The 19706-nt window shown below is 46.8% G+C and overlaps 1 protein-coding gene across 1 annotated transcript in view; it reads right to left on the bottom strand.

Moving 5' to 3' along the window:
• Nucleotides 1-16977, bottom strand: part of arpc2 (actin related protein 2/3 complex, subunit 2) — a 33782-nt gene extending 16805 nt beyond the window's left edge. The window contains exons 1-5 of the mRNA XM_072261087.1: nt 16761-16977; nt 14243-14277; nt 12118-12230; nt 5514-5559; nt 744-930 (exon numbers count right to left, since the gene is read on the bottom strand). Of these exons, the coding sequence (XP_072117188.1) occupies nt 744-930; nt 5514-5559; nt 12118-12230; nt 14243-14277; nt 16761-16834 (455 nt within the window). The 5' untranslated portion in view covers nt 16835-16977. The remainder of the gene's footprint in view (nt 1-743; nt 931-5513; nt 5560-12117; nt 12231-14242; nt 14278-16760) is intronic.
• Nucleotides 16978-19706: the final 2729 nt, after the last annotated feature.

Genomic DNA, 19706 nt, shown 5'->3' on the forward strand with positions numbered 1-19706 from the left:
GGGAGATTTGATAGAGGTGTACAAAATTATGAGGGGTATAGATAGGGTAAATGCAAGAAGGCTTTTTCCACTGAGTTTGACTGAGACTGGAACTAGAGGTCATGGGGGTTAGGTGGAAAGGTGATAACCAGTGGGAGAAGGGTAGGAGGGTAGAATCGCTTGAAGGGCTGATCCAGAATCACTGAATGTGATCAGGAAATATGGCAATCATGAAACCCAAGAGAAAATCTATAAGGATGTTGCTGAGATTGAGGAACCGAGTTACAGGAAATGCATGACTTTATTCCCTGGAGAATGAGGGGAGATTTGATAGAGGTATATAAAATTTGAGGGGTATAGGTAGAGTAAATGCAAGCACAGGAGAGTTTATTCCTGTGTTAACCTGTTGATTAACTTGCTTACAGCCTTCCATAGATACTGCTGTCTTACGACTTCTCATCTCACCTGCCCATCACCTCCCTCCATTGTCCTTCCTCCTTCCCTTTCTCCAGTGGTCTACCGTCCACTATCAAACTCCTTCTTCAGCCTTTTTACCTATCTCCCTCCCCCACCTGTCATCTGCCAGCTTGCACTCCTCCCCGTCCCCTCAATTTCTTATTCTGGCTTCTGCCTCCTTCCTTTCCAGTGCTTTCTCAGCCTGAAATGTGAACTATTTGCTCCCCCTCCATAGATGCTGCCTGACCTGTGTTCCTCCAGCACTTTGTGTGTGTTGCTTTGTGCTATGACATTCTACGTTCACTCACAGGGTCTCGTCGTCACGGTAATGAATCAGGGCACGCTTCTCTCCCTCCTTGCCCTCTGCCTGGAAGTTAAAGTATTTCTCGAAGACAGAGGCAAAACAGTTCCTCTTCAGCATGCCGGCCTGGTGGATCAGCTCTGCCTTGTTTGAAGGGATGTTCTCCAGGTCGAACAGCAGAGATACGTTGTACCCTGTGGAGGGGAAGACAGAAACAGCTCAGAGCAGTCACCACGCACAGCTGGAGACCAGAACCATGCTCTACCTACGACCAGCACATCTGCTTTTCTATTTTATAGTCACCCACAAACAGGCCCTTCAGCCCAACTCAACCATGCTGACCAAAAACCCCATCCATCTGAGCTAGTTCCATTTGCTAACATTTGGCCCATAACCCTCTAATCTTTTCCTATCCACTTTCTTATCACTGCCATGTCATGAAATATGCTGTTTTGTGGCAGCACTACATTGCAATACATACTACACCTGATTTAAAAAAAAACAAGATTTCAATAAAAAAATATATTAAATTATAAGTAGTGCAAGAGAGAAAACAAGAAAATAGTGAGGTAGTGTACACGGGTTCAGTGTCCGGTTTCGTTCCAGATTCAAAGACATGTGGGTTAGTAGGTTAATTGGTCACAAGAATATAATGGGCAGTATGGCCTCACTGGGCCTGAAGTTCCTGTTACTGTGCTGTATCTCAAATACATTAATTAACAAGAGACTGCAGATGCTGGTGTCTGTAGTAAGAAACACTTCGCTGGAGGGACTCAGTGGGTTGAACACCATTTGTGCAGGGGTGGTGAGGGAGTGGACAGGAACTGTTGACGTTCCAGGCCGAAACCCTGCATCAGACAGCTTGGTCAGCATGGACAAGTTGGGCTGAAAGGCTTGTTTCCTTGCTGTTTGACTACATGACCTCGAAATCCACAAAGTTCAAGGTAAATTTATTATCAAATTACATACACGTTACCCTATACTAGCTGAGATTCATTTTCTTGCAGGCATATACAGAAGAAAAATACAATTAAAAAAAAACTTGATAGATAAACATGGGACACCCTGCCAGGCATGGTGGTGGAAGCAGGTTCATTGGGGACATTTTAATAAACTCTTAGATAGGCACATGGATGACAGAAAAATGGAGGGCGATGTAGGAGGGAAGTTAGATTGATCTTAGAGTAGCTTAAAAAGTTGGTATATCACGGTCAAAAGAGTCTGTACTGTGCTATAGTGTCGTATGTTCTATAAACAAAGGCTGACAAACAACCAATCTGCGAAATAAGACAAACTGTGCAAATAAAAAATGATACCAAGAACATAAGCTGTCAGGCTGTAGAGTCCTTGAGAGTGAGTCTGTAGGTTGCAGAATCAGTTTAGAGTTAAGATAAGTGAAGTTGTCCACTTTGTAACCTGGTGGTGTGGGACCAAAGGCTCCTGTATCTCCTGTCCAATGATGGTAGTGAGAAGAGGGCATGGCCTGGATGGTGGGGGTTTCGACCAGAGATGTCAACAATTGTTTCACACGCCCACAGATGCTGCCTGACCCACTGAGTTCCTCCAGTATTTGATTCGTTGCTCCATCTAACAAACACCCCATTTCTGGTTTTTGTGATGGCTCACAGGGCAGGCAGCCTCACTCAGTAAGGAAGATCATCTGTTGGCGGTACCATCAGAAAGGCTGCAGGTTATGGACAAATATTTAAAGATCAACTTCGTCATGGCAAACGACAGTGAAATGTGTCACTTGCATCAACAACCAACACAGTACGGCAATGTGCCAGGGGCAGCCCGCAAGTGTCCCCATGCTTCCGTTGCCAACATAGCATGCTCACAACTCACCAACCCTAGCCTGTACGTCTTTGGAATGTAGGAGGAAACCAGAGCACCCGGAGGAAACCCACGCAGTCACGGGGAGAATGTACAAACTTCCTACAGACAGTGGCAGGAATCGAACTCTGATTGCTGGCTCAAGAGTGTTACGCTAACTGCTACACTACCATGACGCTCATATTAACAAAGACTGTCCCTCAAGCGGGAGCTGCCTACGAGGCTGCAACTGATAACACCTCCATTCTCCCCAACTCCCCAGTACAAGCCCCCTGATGAAAGGCACAGGTGGAACACTGATACTGGGGCAGGCTCTATGTCCACCAGGTGTGGCCATCACACCGACAACCCTGCATACTCTGGGTGGGGCACCTGTACTCCAACAGGTATCGTCCTCACCCCTGGAACTGGTCTGTCAGCAAACAGGTGTTCTCATATAGACAGAGATGAGATGAATGACAACATATGAAATAATCCCATTTAATTAGACGCTTTGCAGTACTCCCATTACAGAGTTCCACGCCCGAAATGCAAACAGGACACAAAAGGAGCAACAGCTGTATACACAGTCATGTATGAATGATCTGATCAGACTCAGTTGGCACCTCTGAGTCACCGTAATGCAGGGCAGGCCCACACCGCCCGCCCGCCTCCCCCCCCCGGCACAACTACAGGTTAAAGTCTGCGTTGAATAGGTTTGGTTCAAAGGTCACCACTGCAGTTAAAGGTCATTTCCCCTCCCCAGTGTCAATCATTCCTCTGTGGGGGGGGGGTGCTTGATTGATTTGTTGAACCCCAGCTCAGCACATCACAGAAACCAGCCTCCCCCTCCAGAGACTCTGTATGCACTTCTCACTGCCTCAGTAAATCAGCCAACAGAATCAAGGACCCTACCCACCCACTCACCCTACACATTCCATCTTCTCTCCTCTCCCATCGGGCAGCAGGCACAAGGGCCTGAAAGCCTGTACCACCTGCTTCTACTCCCACTGTAATATGACTGCCGAACTAGTACCATGCGTAGGCAGCGGTTAGCATAACTTTACTGTGCCAGTGACTGGGTTTCAATACTTGCCACTCTCTGTAAGGACTTTGTTGTCCCTGTGACCCGAGTTTTCTCCCACATTCCAAAGACGTATAGATTAATAAGGGTCAGTAAGTCAAGACGCTTGAAAGCATACAACACTTGCCAGTTGTGTTGGTCGTTGATGCCAATGGGGCATTTCACTGTTTGTTTCAATGTTCATGAGGCAAAAAAAAGTAATCTTTAAAAAATCTACGATAGGATGGACTCTTGACCTCCTGGTCTACCTCGTTATGACTTTGCACCCTATTGTTTCCCTGCACTGCACTGTGCATTCTAATACTATTTTACCTTGTACTACCTCACTGCAATGATCTGTGTGGCTGGCATGCAAAGCAAAGCTTTTCTCCTGTGCCTCGATACATGTGTCAATAACAAACCAGTTAAACAATACCAATTTTTATCGATGCACCACAGAAATCACCCAACCTGCATGGATAATAGCTTGGCTCGGAGACCGCTCTGCATGGGACCTTCTACACCAACATCACTCCAACTTCCATGTCGTCTGCAAACTTAACTAACCCACCTTCCACTTCCTCATCCAATTCACTTATAAAAATCACAAGGAGCAGGGGTCCCAGAACAGAACAGATCCCTGCGGTCACCGACCTCCAGGCAGAATATGCTCCATCTACTAATCTCTATCTGCCTTCTGTGAGCAAGCCAATTCTGAATCCATCAGCCGGCTTTCCCTGGGTACCAAGTCTCCTGACTGTCTGAATGAGCCTTCCTTTAGGAACTTGTCTGATTCATTTATTTATCACATGACATCGAAACATACAGTGAAAGGTGTCATTTGTGTTACAACCAATATCCCTAAGGATGTGCTGTGGACAGGCCCTAAATGTCGCCATACGTTCCGACACCAACACAGGATACCCACAATGCTCACTGGAACAGAACATATCACACAACAAGACACCAAATGAAGCCCCTTTCCTCCCATCCCACAAGGACAGTCAACCAATTCCTGTTCAAGCCTCTAGCCCCCAGCCATCATGTTTTGATTTCAGGACTTCCGATCGACCTACAGGCTTTAACCTTTGGCATTGACGCGCGGACTAGACGTTGACAAGACCCTCAACTCCAAGCCCAAACTCTGCGCACACCAACTCACCGGCCCTCGTGCCTACAGCTTGCACGGACATCCGATCCTAGGACCCACCAACCTGAGGCAACCAAACATCCGTGTCAGCCGTCCACATCGCTGAACTTGAGTGCAGAGCAGAGACCAGACCTCTAACTCCTCCACATCCCTAAACCCTAACCAGCACCCAACTCCCCCTTGTCCCAAAAGCCATCCCTACAAACTTAAAATAACAGCCAAGTCTGAGCCATGATCCCAACAGAGACCCCGCAACTCAGTGCCATCTTGACTGGATGTCAAAGGCTTTACTAAAATCCACGTGCACTGCTCTACCATCAACAACTTGTTTTACCACTTTCTTGAAGAACTCAGTCAAGCTTGTGAGGCACCACCTGATCCTCACAAAGCCCTGCAGCCTATCCTGAATAAGACAATGTTTCTCCAAATATTCACTAATCCTATCCCTAAGACTCCTCCCCATTAGTTTGCCAACCTCTAAAATAAGATTCACTGGTCTATAATTCCCAAGATTATTTCTATCATCTTTCTAGAACATTGGAACAACATTTGCCACCCTCCAGTCCTACAGTACCACTCCTTTGGTCAGTGAGGATGCAAAAATCATTGTCAATCTCTTCCCCCACTTCCCGCAGTAACCTGGGATGCGTCCCACTTGGGCCCAGGGACTTTTCTATAATAATGGTTTTCAGAAGATGTTAACTCTGAAGTGTTCCAGCCCAAGGAGATTCCGGTCAAAGGAAGCAGGTTACCTGGTTCAGGAGGGACAAGGTAAGAGCCATATACTCGCTTCAGTAACTGCAGGGATAGAACAGAAAGTTAATGACCAACGGGAGAATTTTATGTGATAAAAGTCTATAAAATTAATATCAAGGCCCAAATATACAACTCCAAAATACAGCATAAGATTTGTACAATGTGAAAAAAAACCCAAATCTCCTGCATCATGTATTCTCCACTCCCGGATGAAATGAGAAGCAGCTTAGATTGACCCAGGTTATTCCTAACCTGGGAGCTTTTGATGGGATAGTGTACACAACACTTTATTCAGTATCTAAGGTGTACCTAGGGTGCAGAGGAGATTTACCAGATGCTACCTAGATAACAGAGCATGTCTTATGAGGATAGGCTGAGCGAACTGGGGCCTTTCTCTCTGGAGCGAAAGAGCATGAGAGGCATACAAGAGGCATTGATTGAGTGCATATCCAGAAACTTAACCCCGAGTGGAAACTGCTAATAGTAGGGCGCATAATTTTAAAGTGATTGGTGGAACGTATAGGGTAGATGTCAGAGGTAAATTTTTTTTTAAAACAGTGTGGCGGGTGTGTGGAACACCCTGCCAGAAGTGGTTACAGAGGCAGATATACGAGGGCTATTTAAGAATGTATCTTAGGTAGGCACAAGGATGAAAGAAAAATGAAGGGTTATGTTGGAGGGAGGGGTTAGATTGATCGAAGTCTATCATTAAGGAAGTGGTAACAGGACTCTGAGGAAGTAACACAGACCAGTACAGGGCCTTCGACCCATAACGTTGTGCTGATCTTTTAACCTACTCAGAACAGTCTAACCTTTAACTCCCATATAGATCTTCATTTTTCTTCCGTCCGTGTGCCTACCTAAGTTTCTTAAATATCCTTAATGTATCTGCCTCTATCGCCATCCCTGGCAGGGCGTTCAACACACCCACCACTCTGTGTACAACATTTACCTCTGACATACAATCACCTTAAAATTATCCCCTCTCGTATTAGCCATTTCCACCCTGGGAAAAGGGTGCTGGTCGTATACTCTATATAGTAACTATTTGGTAGTATAGGGTAACGTATACGTATTTTGATAAGGAATTAACTTTGAATTTACCGCTTTGGTGGAAAGAAACAGAAAAGCAGAGTGCATGGTGTTGGTTTTCAGAGGGACATGGGTGTCCTTGTACACAATTGATAGTTACTGAGCAGATGCAGGAAGACAACAGTATGTTACAGGATTGGATTAAAGCCATAAGTAACTACAATAAACCCTGGTGAATTTGCACCTGGAATACTGTGCACAAGTCTGGCTTCTTTCCAAAGGAAGAACATACCTATGATTGAGAGCAACCATGTGTATATACATATATGTCACAAACATGAGAAAATCTGTGGACGCTTGAAATCCAAAGCAAACACAAACAAAATGCTGGAGGAACTCAGCAGACTGGGCAGCATCTCCAGAAAAGAGAAAACACTGAACATTTTGCCCAGACCCTTCATCAGGATTTCTGTTGAAGGGTTTTGGCCAAAAACATTGATTGTGTACTCTTTTCCAGAGACTTTTTTCCTTGGGGCATAGGAGAATGAGTGGAAATTTGATAGAGATAAACAAAATTACGAGGGGTATAGATAGGGCAAGCAGCCCTTTCTCACTGAGATTGGGTGAGACTCAGACCAGATGTCATAGGTTAAGAGTGAAAGATAAAATACTTAAGAACTTCCTCACTCGGAGGTGGAAGGTGTGAGTGTGGAATGACATGCCAGCAGAAGTTGTGGATGCAGGTTTGATTGTAACATAGCTCTTAACTTTTATGCCATGGAGTAATACCGTTGAGAGCCCCTGATTTAAGAGAAATATGCATAAGTACGTGGATGGGAAGGGTATGGTCTTTGTCAGCCATGATGTTATTGAATGACAGTGCAGGGTCCGAAGGGACTGCCTCCCCTTCTATCACTGATGGTCTGAGTGCAGGAGTGCAGGAACTGGGCAGACAGTGGGGGTGAAGGAGGAACTGTACTGGGAAGGCTGATTTAGAAACCGAGCCAGCGCTTCCTGCTTTGTGATGTGCAGAGTGAAATACCATAAAAGGATCTGTTGAGACTGCAATCCCGACCACATTAACCACACGCTGTGACTCGTTGCACACTGCACACCCAGACAATGCTCCACGAACCTTCCTCTCTCGTAGCTGAGGCTCACAATAGAAGGTTAGCTTTGTCAGATAGACACTGAAATACACCCCAGACATTCTCGCTTCTCCCCCTTTCATCAGGGAGAAAATATAAAAGCTTGAAAGCACATACCACCAGGCTCAAGGACAACTTTTCTCCCACTGTTATAAAAGATTAGCTTTATTTGTCACATGTACATCGAAACATACATTAAAATGAATCATCTGCATCAATGGCCAACAGTCCAAAGATGTGCTGGGGGCAGCCCACAAGTGCTGCCCTGCTTCCTGCGCTAACAGAGCATGGCCACAACTTACTAACCCCAACCCGTAGGTCTTTGGGACGGGGGAGGAAACCGGAGCACCCGGAGAGAACCCATGCAGTCATGGGGAGAATATACATACTCCTTACAGACAGCGTCAGAAATTGAACCTTGTCGTTGGTGCCTTGGAGCACTGCGCTAACCATGTTAACCATTTCCGACCCTCCACCGGGGAGCTCCCTACACAGCAGCGACTGGCAGCATCCCCACTCTCCCCAGCATTGAGTACCAGCCCCCTCCACCTGACTAAAGGCATACCCTATATTCACCAGATGTGGCTATCAGACTGACAAGCCCTGTGCAGACTGGGTCGGGCCACCTGTACTCCAACAGGAATTGTTCTTCCTAGTGAAGGCTGCCCCCTTGCAAGACGAAAGGCATTCTGGATAGAGTGGGTGGGGTGTCCTTTGGAAGCGGAGCGAGACCAGTGCAACACGATGATCACTCCATTCTGATCTGGGAGTTCACTGTTGCTGTCTGTAAGGAGTTTGCATGTTCTCCCTGAGACTGTGTGGGTTTCCTCCGGGTGCTCCGGTTTCTTCCCACTTTCCAAAGACGTAGGGTTAGGGTTCGTAAGTTGTGGCCATGCTATGTTGGTGCCAGAAGCATAATTTGATCTGACACCTTTCACTGTCTATTTTGATGTACATGTCACAAATAAAGCTAATTTTAAAAACATTAATCTTAAAATTCTTATTTTAACGTTCTCCTCTCATTCTTCCGAATTCCAGCGAGTATAGTCCCAGGCAACTCAATCTCCCCTCATAGGCTAACACCCTCATTTCTGGAATCAACCTGGTGACTCTCCTCTGCACTGTCTCCAAAACACATTGGCTGCCCCTGTGTTTCTAAAGAGACTATCAATGATAGAAGCGATGGCGGTGGACAAGGTTAAGTAATTTAAACCCTCACTTGTCTTCTCAGCTTTTCCAGAGCAGAATGGCTAACATGTACATTGAGCACATCTATGCGGAGCGCCGTCACAGGGAAGCAGCATCCATCATCAGGGACCCCCACCTTCCAGCCATGCTCTCTTCTCACTGCTGCCGTCAGGAAGGAGGTACAGGAGTCTCAGGACCCACACCACCAGGTTCAGCAATGGTTATTACCCCTCAACCATCAGGCTGTTGAACCAGAGGAGCTGACTTCATTCAAATTCACTCACCCCCAAATCTGAACTGTGCCACGAGCTATGGACTCACTCTCAAGGATTCTTCATTTTATGTTCTTGATAGATATTGCTTTTTTATTTATTGTTATTATTTTGCTTGTTTTTTTTGGTATTTACAGTGAATGCCCACAAGAAAATAAATCTCATGATGGTAAGTAATTTACTTTCAAATTTGAACACAAGTGAACATATGTAACCGGGTGACCGTCGGATCTTATTCAGTATTGTTAAAAGTGTACCTAGGCATTCATCCGGGTAATGCTAGGATAGTTGTCTGTGCCTTTAAGGGAGACGGTGATGTCATTACGCATGCACGGGATAGTGGGGAGACCATTTTGCTTTCTGCTGAAGACATGGTAGGGTGTTGGAACTGGGTGCTTCCCTCCCGAGGCTGGGCATGGTGAGGAAAGATTTTCTCGAGTAAGTGACTCAACGCTGGATCGCGTGGCTTGGGCAAAGTTCCTCACCAGCCAAGTAGGTCAGTCTTCCTGTAATTTAACTACCTGGCAATACCTTGTAAAAGTTGTGCCAAAGTGTACCTTTTGTCTAACTTTATTGTATCGGGACTGACTGTGCACGTAACCGCGTAACGTGAATGTTTAGTCTCTGTTCGGAAGTTCAGCACGTGTGTACGTCTTAGATGAGACGTATTCGCTCACATTTTTCACTGTTATGTTTAAGATGCAAGGTGGGTGGGATTCTAATGTTGTTTGTATTGTGTTCCTTCAGGACTGCCATTACCGTATTAGTTCTGGTATTTTTACACTGCATATGCAATTCTGTTCACACACAAGGGTGTGGATCGAAAGTTAAACTGAGATTGTAACGGCAAGAACTGGTTGTAAATTATCAATATCACAAATGACCTGACTTGGTCCAACCAAGCAGAGTTCACTGTCAAGAAGGCCCACCAGCGCCTTTACTTCCTGAGAAAACTAAAGAAATTTGACCTGTCCCCTAAAACCCTAAGTTTTATAGATGCACCGTAGAAAGCATTCTTCGAGGGTGCATCACAACCTGGTATGGAAGTTGTCCTAAGACCGAAAAATGCTGCAGAAGATCGTGAACACGGCGCAGCACATCACACAAACCAATCTTCCGTCCTTGGACTCACTTTACACCGCACACTGTCGGAGAAGTGCTGCCAGGATAATTAAGGACACGACCCACCCAGCCAACAGACTTTTTGTCCCTCTTCCCTCTGGGAGAAGGTTCAGGAGCTTGAAGACTCGTACGGCCAGATTTGGGAACAGCTTTTTTCCCACTGGGATAAGACTGCTGAACGGATCCTGACCCAGATCTGGGCCGTACCCTCCAAACATCCAGACCTGCCTCTCGGTTTTTTTGCACTACCTTACTTCCCATTTTTCTATTTATGATTTATAATTTAAATTTTTAATATTTACTCATTTCAACTATTTTTACTATTTAATATTTGTAATCCAGGGAGTGTGAAGTGCAGATTCAAATATCGCTGTGATGATTATACGTTCTAGTACTAATTGTTTGGCGATAATAAAGTATAAATTTGTTCGTTTTGTTTCACGACCCTCTACTGGCACTTAACCATCGAAAACTGATAAAGGAATTAAAACCCGAAAAAGTCTTGGTTGTCCAGAGCGTGTAGTTTTCCCCAGGCTACAAAATCTGGTACTTTTAACGGTACTGAATGAGATCCGACGGTCACCTGGTTACACGTAATTTTATGATGATTGGAGGAAAGTATAGAGGAGATGTAAGGGGTTGGCTCTTTTTGTTTTACACAGAGAGCAGTGGGTATGTGGAATGCCCTGCCAGGGTTGCTGGTAGAGGCAAATACATTAGGACAATTATGAGACTTAGGTAGGCACACGGATGAAAGGAAAATGGAAAGCTAAGTAGGAGGGAAGGGTTAGGTTGATATTACAGTAGGTTAAAGGGTTGGCACAACACTGTGTGCTGAAAGGGCCTGTACTGTGTCTATGTTCTATGATTGTAGGGCTCGTTTTGGCGCCATGGGACTATAGGACTTTCATGGTGAAGCAGTTCACTGGACCTTCACGAGTTGGACAAGGAACTCAGCGTTTACCACACAGACTGATGCTGCAATGGATCCCGGGCTCGGATCCAACAGGGACACAAATTTTCTTTTGGGGAAGGAAAAAAAATCTCCCCTATCCAGTCAGCCAAATAACCCAAACTCTACTGTTTTAACTAAAGACTAAGAAGCTGTGTAAGTTGGTGGTAATGTGTTTTCCTGGTGCAGACATGCCCATCCCATAAGACCAAAGAGCAGAATGAGACCATTCAAGCCCATCAAGTCTTCTCCACCATTCGATCATGACTGATTCAACCCCATTCTTCAGCCTTTTCCCCATAACCTTTGATGTTCTAACAAGAACCTATCAACCTCTACTTTAAATGACTTGGCTTCTACAGCCATCTGTGGCAATGAATTCCACAAATTCACCACCTCTGGCTATAGAAGTCCTGATGAAGAGTCTCGGCCCAAAGTGTCGCTGTTTATCTGTCTCCACAGATGCTGCCTGATGAGTGCCTTCCGCATTTTGTGTCTGTTGCTCTGGATTTCCGGCAGAAATCTGCAGAATCTGTTATGTTAAAGAAATTCCTTCTCATCTCTGTTTTAAAGGGATGTCCTTCTATTCTGAGGCTGTGCTCTCTGGTCCCAGACTCCCCCACTATTGCAAACACCCTCTCCACCTTCACTCTGTCTAGGCCAATAGGACATAAAGATTCTATCTACACACAAGAGATGTTGGAATTCCAGAGCAACACACATGGAAAATGCTGGAAGAATTCAACAGGTCAGGTAGCGTCTATGGAGGGGGATAACCAGTTGACATTACGGGCTGAGACCGTATATCAGGACACATTCTGGTTCCGTCTACCCTATCTAAGTCTCTGACGGTCCGGTAGGTGGGAATTCCCCGAGACTCATTTACCTCATCTGCCCCATGATCCTGCAGCTCCTTGTAGAACTTCAGGGCGATGCTGACCATCACCTTAGTCTTGTCCCCGTTTGGGTTGGAAATGTGGTAGAGAACCCCATCGAAATCTGAAGGCAGAAACAGGCCGGGAGGTCAGAAAGGAACATCGCCTCACTGCTTGGCAATCAAGATTCAAAGTTCAAAGAATATTTATTATCAAAGTACCAATTACAACCTTAAGCTTCATTTTCTTGCGGGCATTCACAGTAAATGTAAAGAAACAATAAGATCTATGGAAAACTGCACACAGAGTGGACGAAACAACCAATGTACCAAAGACAACAAACTGTGCAAATACAAAATGAAAGAAAAATAAACAAAAATACCAATAATGAATAAGCAACAGAAGAAATGAGATGAAGGTTGTGGGATGCAAACACGCGGAAATCTGCAGATGATGGAATTTCAAGCAACACACATAAAAGTTGCTGGTGAACACAGCAGGCCAGGCAGCATCTCTAGGAAGAGGTACAGTCGACGTTTCGGGCTGAGACCCTTTGTCAGGACTAATGACGTCTTGGCCCGAAACGTCAACTGTACCTCTTCCTAGAGATGCTGCCTGGCCTGCTGCGTTCACCAGCAACTTCTACGTGGGTTGCTTGAAGGTTATGGGAACCGTTCAGTGTTGGGGTGAGTGAGACTGAGTGAAGTGATCCCAGATGGTTGAGGAGCAAATAACTGTTACTGATCAGGTTACAGACCCACCCCCTTGCCTGTCCCCCAGTCACAGCAGAGGAATTCATTACTGATTCACTGACAATTCCAGCTTTTATTTAGAGATACAGCACAGTAACAGGCATTAGGGTCCGTAATTGTCCCAATGAGCCCATACGGCCCGATCACACCCATGTGACCAGTTAACCTACTAATCCATAGGCAATGCTTTACAGTGCCAATGATCACAGATCACAGTTCGATTCCCGCCACTGTCTGCACATTCTCCCTGTGAAGGAGTGGATTACCTCCAATACTGTTTCTCTCCCACATCTCAAAGACGTACAGGTTAGGGTTGGTAAGTTGTGGGCATGCCATGATGGCACTGGAAACCCGGCGACACTTGCACATTGTCAAACTGTGCTGATTGTTGCAAATGACGCGTTTCAATGTACATGTGACAAATAAAGCTAATCTTTATTTCCTTCTCTGTTAAACTGGAGGAAACTAAAGGGGGTCACAGGGTGCTATCCATCATGAATTACTCTTTCAGTAGAGTGGCTTCTACAGTATTTCAGAGTCAGCAAGGACAGGCTTGGAGTCACCTAATAAAGTAGCAGACACCAGATACAATCTCATACTTCTGGTCACTGGCCCCAGTGTTTTAATGCCCTCTTTAATCAATTGAAACTAAATTTGTTAGCAGATGAGATGCAAGCTAAGGTGTCCTGCTCGGTCACTTGGGGTCTGCGGATACAGGGGTCAGTGACCATGTTCTTCACGGTAGGAGGTGGCATGGGTAACGTAACAGTTCGTCTAACATAATCGGGGTTCAATTCCCACTGCTGTCTGTAAGGAGTTTACACTTTCTCCCAGTGACCATGTGGGTTTCTCCCAGTGCTCCGGTTTCCTCCCACCTTCCAGAGACGTACAGGTCAGGGCCAGTTAGTTGTGGGCACGCTACGTTGGCACCAGAAGCATGGTGAGAGTTGTGGGCTGCCCTCACAACATTCTCAGACTGTGTCGGTTGTCGATGCAAAAAGGCACATCTCATGGTTTCAATGAACATGTGACAAATAAAGCTCATCTTTAGAAAATATTTAAGGAGCGGGAGACAAAACGAAAAGGGTCAGGCATCTAAAAGAACACCCACTACAGGCAAAACACTGAACAGCCTTTGCAGGCAATGACTACGCCCAAACCTTTGCAGGCAATGACTACGCCCAAACCTTTACAGGCGATGACTACGCCCAAACCTTTACAGGCGATGACTAGCCACACCAGTCACTGCCTGTTGTCAGTGCACTCAGTAAAATGGAAAGTGTGCAGGAGGAAGGAGCAGCCAGGCATGCATCCTTGTCAATGGAGCTGCTGTTTGGGTCAGTCTACAGATCTTGTTAATGAAGTTCCACAAGTCACAGCTTACCTGCAAAAGTGACCTCCACTGTGTCCGGTTTATTGCTGGAAGGAATAACAGAGACACAGTCAGGACAGGAAATTCCTCAGTGAGAAAAGCCACTTTTCCCCAAACACAAAAATGGGCTGTGTAAAGACGATAATGTTGACACTACTTTGCCTTTATTTGATGTGGTACACGTGGACCAAAACCGGGCAGGATTTCCCAGTGGCCAACCATTTTAATTCCAATCTCCATTCTGACATGTCGGTCTATAGCCTTCTCTTGGCAACGATGAGGTCACTCTCGAGTCGAAGGAGCATCACCTCATATCCTGTTTGGGTAGCCTCCAAACCGAATGCATACACATTGAATTCTCCAACCTCTGGTAATTTCCTCCCCGCCTTCTTCTATTAACCCACTCAGGCCCACTGCTCATTTCTTCTGCTCACCTGCCCCAAATGCCCCTTCCCCCATGGTCCACTCTCCTCTTTAATCAGATTCCTTCTTTTCCAGTCCTTCACCTCTTCCACCTATCACCTGCCAGATTCGACTCCTCTTCCCTCCCACCAGCCCCTGTTCCGACTTCTGTCCCCTTCCTTTCCCGTCTCATCCTGAAACATTGAATGTTTATTCCTCTCCACAGATACTGCCTGACCTACAAAGTTCTTCCAGCATTTTGTGTGTGTTAAATTTCAGCAGTACTACTTTGAAAAACTATTTCACCTTTCCATTGCTTCCCTCCTGTTCCATTTGCCCATCACTGTCCCCCCCCACCTCTCTCTTGATGTTGCCTAACTTCCCTCTACTCTTAGGCCTGCAGCTGAACCTCAACCCAAAATCTCCACCCGCTGCCTCCGTCGATACTGCCTAACCCACTGAGTTCCGCTGGCATCTGGTCATTTTCTTGGAATATCCTTACCCTCACTTCCCTGTTTTCAAGGCGTGTGTATGTCTATATGTGTGTGGGAAAGGGGCTCTCATTGTTGTTGCTTGAGGCTGGGAGGGGTAAGTGCAGGAAGGGCCGAATAAGTTATGTGAACAAAGCTTCATCCAGCAGTGGAGTAACAATGTGCTTTGCATAAATGCAAAACCACCACAGTATTAACACCAGCCTGGTTGCTACGGTGGTGTAAGCAACCAGGAAGGGCTGACCTCAGCAGAGGGGAGGTCATTGGAATGAGACTAGAAAAGCCATGGGTTCAGCTACTAATTCAGTCAGGAACGGAGGGCCTGCTACACAGGATCGGAAAAAGCTGCTGAGTTGTAAACTCAGCCAGCTCCATCACAGGCACAAGACTCCCCAGCATCGAGGACACCTTCAAAAGGGCCGCATCCATCAATAAGGGCCCCCATCACCCAGAACGTGCCCTCTTCTCATTGCTACCATCAGGGAGGAGGTACAGGAGCCTGAAGGCACACATTCAATGATTCAGGAATAGTTTCTTTCCCCCTTGGTCACCAGATTTCTGAATGGACAATGAACCTCACTATTTGTTTTCCACATTCAATTTTTTTAATACATACTTATTCTAATTTAGTTGTTTCTTTAAATGATATATTGCAATGCTCTGCTGCCACCAAAGAACAAATTTGACATTTGCCAGTGATATTAAACCCGACTCTGATGGATCCCGTGTTTATGAAGGGAGGAACGGGACCTTGAGTCCTGGGGCCAAAGTTTATACTTCAGCTGATAGGACAGCGTGCGGCAGTGGGATCTTGTTGTGCACACACCAGCACTTCCTTCCAAGGCCTGCAGATCCACCCTACCCCTGGCTCTTGAGACCTACGGGATTGATACCTGGCCCCCAGCAGGCTGGAGCACACAGTGCTGGGAGCAATGTGAGATGTGCACCCAACCACAGTCACAATACCCAGGGCTCACTCACTCCCTCCGTCTCTCCCCACCCATATCTACCTCTACCCCTAGGGCTCCCACCCTCCCCGTGTCTTTCCACCTGAGGGACCCCTTCCTCACCCCTGGCTTCCGTCTCTCCCTTCTTCCCTCCTCTCTCTCTCTCTCCCACCCCCTCCTTCCCTCACTGCACCCTCAGGAAAGCATCTCCTCCCTTCCTTCTTCACACCCTCAGGGCTCACTTTCTCCCATCCCCCTCCCCCTTCCTTGCCCTCTACATCCCTCCCTCCCTCCCTCCTCCTCCTCACCCTCTGAACTCTCTTTGTCCCTACTCTCCCTCCCTCCCAATCACCTCAACACCACCCTTCCTCCCGACCCTTGCTCAGGGCTTCCATCTCTCCCCAGGGCTCCTTCCTCCCTCGCCCTCATTCCATCCACAGTTACCCCTCTACACCCCCCCTCAGGAATTCCTCCCCACCTTACTTCCTCTCCCTCTTCTTCCCTACCCTTAGTCGGGGCTTCCGTCTCTTCCTCCCTCCCTTCTCTCCAGGCTCCCTTTTTTCCCTCCCCCCCCCCCCGGACTCCCTTTCTCCTCCCTTCCACAGGGCTCCCTTCCTCCGCCCTCTCTCAGAATTCACCTTCTTCCCTCAGGCCTCTCCTTCTCCCTCCCTCTCCCCCTCCCGCAGGTACCCGGCCAGAGCGTTCTCCAGTTTCAGGGTGAGCGTCTCCTCCACAATACGATTGTTGATCTCCAGCAGGATCATGGTGCCGGTACTGCTGAGGTTCGGAACTCGTTACTGGGGCCGGCCACAGGGCTTCGGGATCTTGTAGAGTCCACAAATTCCAGACCCTGGACACAGGCCGCAAATCACTTCCGGCTCCGAAGCTCAAAGGCAAATGCCCCTCCCGCGCCTGACGCACCGCCTTCCTGTCACGTGACGCTGGTTGGGGCATAGAGCCTAGTCATTTCCGCGTTGCATCCTGGGAGAACTAAACGCCATGGAAGACTAAGCGCTGGGAGATTCACCAATGACCAAATTCTTCTGTGTGAGATCTGACTTCGATTGCTTCCCCCGAAAATCAGAATCAGAAGCGTTTATTATCACCAGCATGTGTCGTGAAACAAACTGGCTCTAAGTTTGCCAAGGCTCCCTCTCTCCCTGTCCTCCTTCCTAACACGTTGTTTCATACTACATCCGATCAAGTGTCGAGGACAATTGGTCACTCTCGCCTGACCCCTGGAGGTCGTCGTTTGGTCTGCATGTGCCCACAAGAAACCACAAAGGGCAGTGGACGCAGCTCAGCACGTTACAGAAACCAGCCTCTCCTCCATGGAAGTTGTCCTCCATGGAAACTGTGTACATTTCTTGCTGGCTAAGTAAAGCAGAGAACATAATCTGACGGTGGTGTCTGAAAAGAGGATGCTGTCCAAGTTGCATGCCATCTTGGTCAATGTCTCCCATGCACTACATAATGTACTGGTTGGGCACAGGAGTACATTCAGCCAGAGACTCATTCCACCGAGATGCAACACAGAGCGTCATAGGAAGTCATTCCTGCCTGTGGCTATCAAACTTTACAACTCCTCCCTTGGAGGGTCAGACACCCTGAGCCAATAGGCTGCCTGGACTTATTTCCTGGCATAATCTATATATTACTATTTAATTATTTATGGTTTTATTACTATTTAATTATTTATGGTGCAACTGTAACGAAAACCAATTTCCCCGGGGATCAATAAAGTATGACTGACTATGACTATAATCAGAGACCCCACACACCCTGGACACTCTCTTTTCTCCCCTCTCTCATTGGGCACAAGGCACAAAATCACTGTTATGATTCACATGTGTGTTGCTTGAAATTCCAGCATCTGCAGATTTCCTCATGTTTGTACCGTTATGATTCCCTAGTACTGTTCAATACGATGGTTTCTTGACTTCACAATCTACCTTATTGTCTGCCTGTATTGCACTTTCTCTGTAACAGTAACACTTTATGCTGCATCTGTTATTGTTTTCCCTTGCACTGGAGTATTGCATGCAGTTCTGGCTTTCTTACTTGATGAAACAGACAGTTCAGAGGAGATTCACTAGGTTGATTCTGGAGATGATGTCATTTGCCAACCTCTCCAAGACTGAGTTTTCTGTGTTACGTACCCCGTAACTGGGTTGCCAAACCAGCAGAAATGGATCACTCAGTTGGAGTCTGGATTACTAGAACTAAGAAAGTTTTATTAAAGAAACAAGCAACACAGTACTCTAATCAAAAGGATAATGAATGCAACAGGTCAGCAATGATAAACATACATGTACACAGAATTCAGATAACAGGATCAATCAAGCTCTATCGTTGTCTAGGGGTAAATGACCAGTTTCAAAGTGACGCAAAGTTCAGTTCAATTTAGTTCAGTTCAGTTCACAGTAATCGTTGCCGTGGCGATGGACAGTGGGGGGGAAGGAGAAAGAGAGCAAAACGAATGAATATGCAAGGCTTCCACACAGACCTTCGCAGTCAGCTTTCGGGTGAGTCGTTTGTGATGTCATCTGAGTTCACCGACCCTGACCCCTCCGTTTCCAGATACGATCGTTTCCCTGCGGTGAACCTGGCACCCAGGCAAGGGTGGACACACACCAGGTTCCCGCCGATAGTGCCTTTCCACCCTGTGCGTCTATGGCCCAGCACTTCCCACCGACTTGTGAGAGATGCACCGCTTCCAGGGTCTCGTTACCTCGGGTGTCGTGTGTGTCCTGCCTTAGCGAACCTGTCCCTTTTTATCCCCCTGCTGGGGTATCGCCTGTCCATCACTTCAAACAGTTCAGGGTTCAAAGGGGGAGCCGATCTTGACAGCTCTCTTTCCCTTCATTAACATCTCCAAATGCTGCTCCATTGTTTTCCTTATCTCTCTCTCTCCTGAAGACAGGTGGCAGACCAACTGCTGATCCCACTGGTGCCAGCCCAAGACAGCTACATCGTAATCTATGTGTATTCTCGTCACATCTGGTACTTAACCCTAGGATTTCAAGTTCAAGTTTAATTTTCATTCAACCACCACATGTATTTAGCTAAATGAAGCAGCATTCCTCCGGGGCCAAGGAACAAAACACAGTACATACAGTCACACACAGCACATGTGGTATACAGTACCATCACAAAATAAAACTAGCGCGACTCCCTGCATGCAATGTTGCAATGACTTGAAGATTGATGGTGCATGGGAGAGCCACATTTCTGCAAGAACAAGCACGCCGCAGTTCTTCATCACACGCAGTGTCAACCGCTTGCCTTCCAGGGAGCAAACACTTGAGAGAAGCCCTGATGGGAAAGCTGGCTTGCAGGGACCCACCCTCAACCCAGCATGGATTCCATCCCTCCTGCTGCGCCTCTGCTATCTCCCATCTCATCCCTGGCACCTCCTCCACTCAGTGGCTGTCATGGGCAAAGCCACGGTATGAGGGCCTGGTCTGTGCAGCGTTTTGTATCACCAATATCCCGTGTCCTGTGACCACAAGAAAAATGTTTAAGAGAAGCATTTGCACCATTTTTTGGACCTGGAGAGGTTGTTGCAACCAAGTGCACTGCCATCTGACTGGAATTCAGGAGAATGAGAGGGGATCATAAGAAAATATATACAAT

The sequence above is a fragment of the Mobula birostris genome, chromosome 6 (genome assembly GCF_030028105.1).
Source record: "Mobula birostris isolate sMobBir1 chromosome 6, sMobBir1.hap1, whole genome shotgun sequence".
NCBI lineage: Eukaryota > Metazoa > Chordata > Chondrichthyes > Myliobatiformes > Myliobatidae > Mobula > Mobula birostris.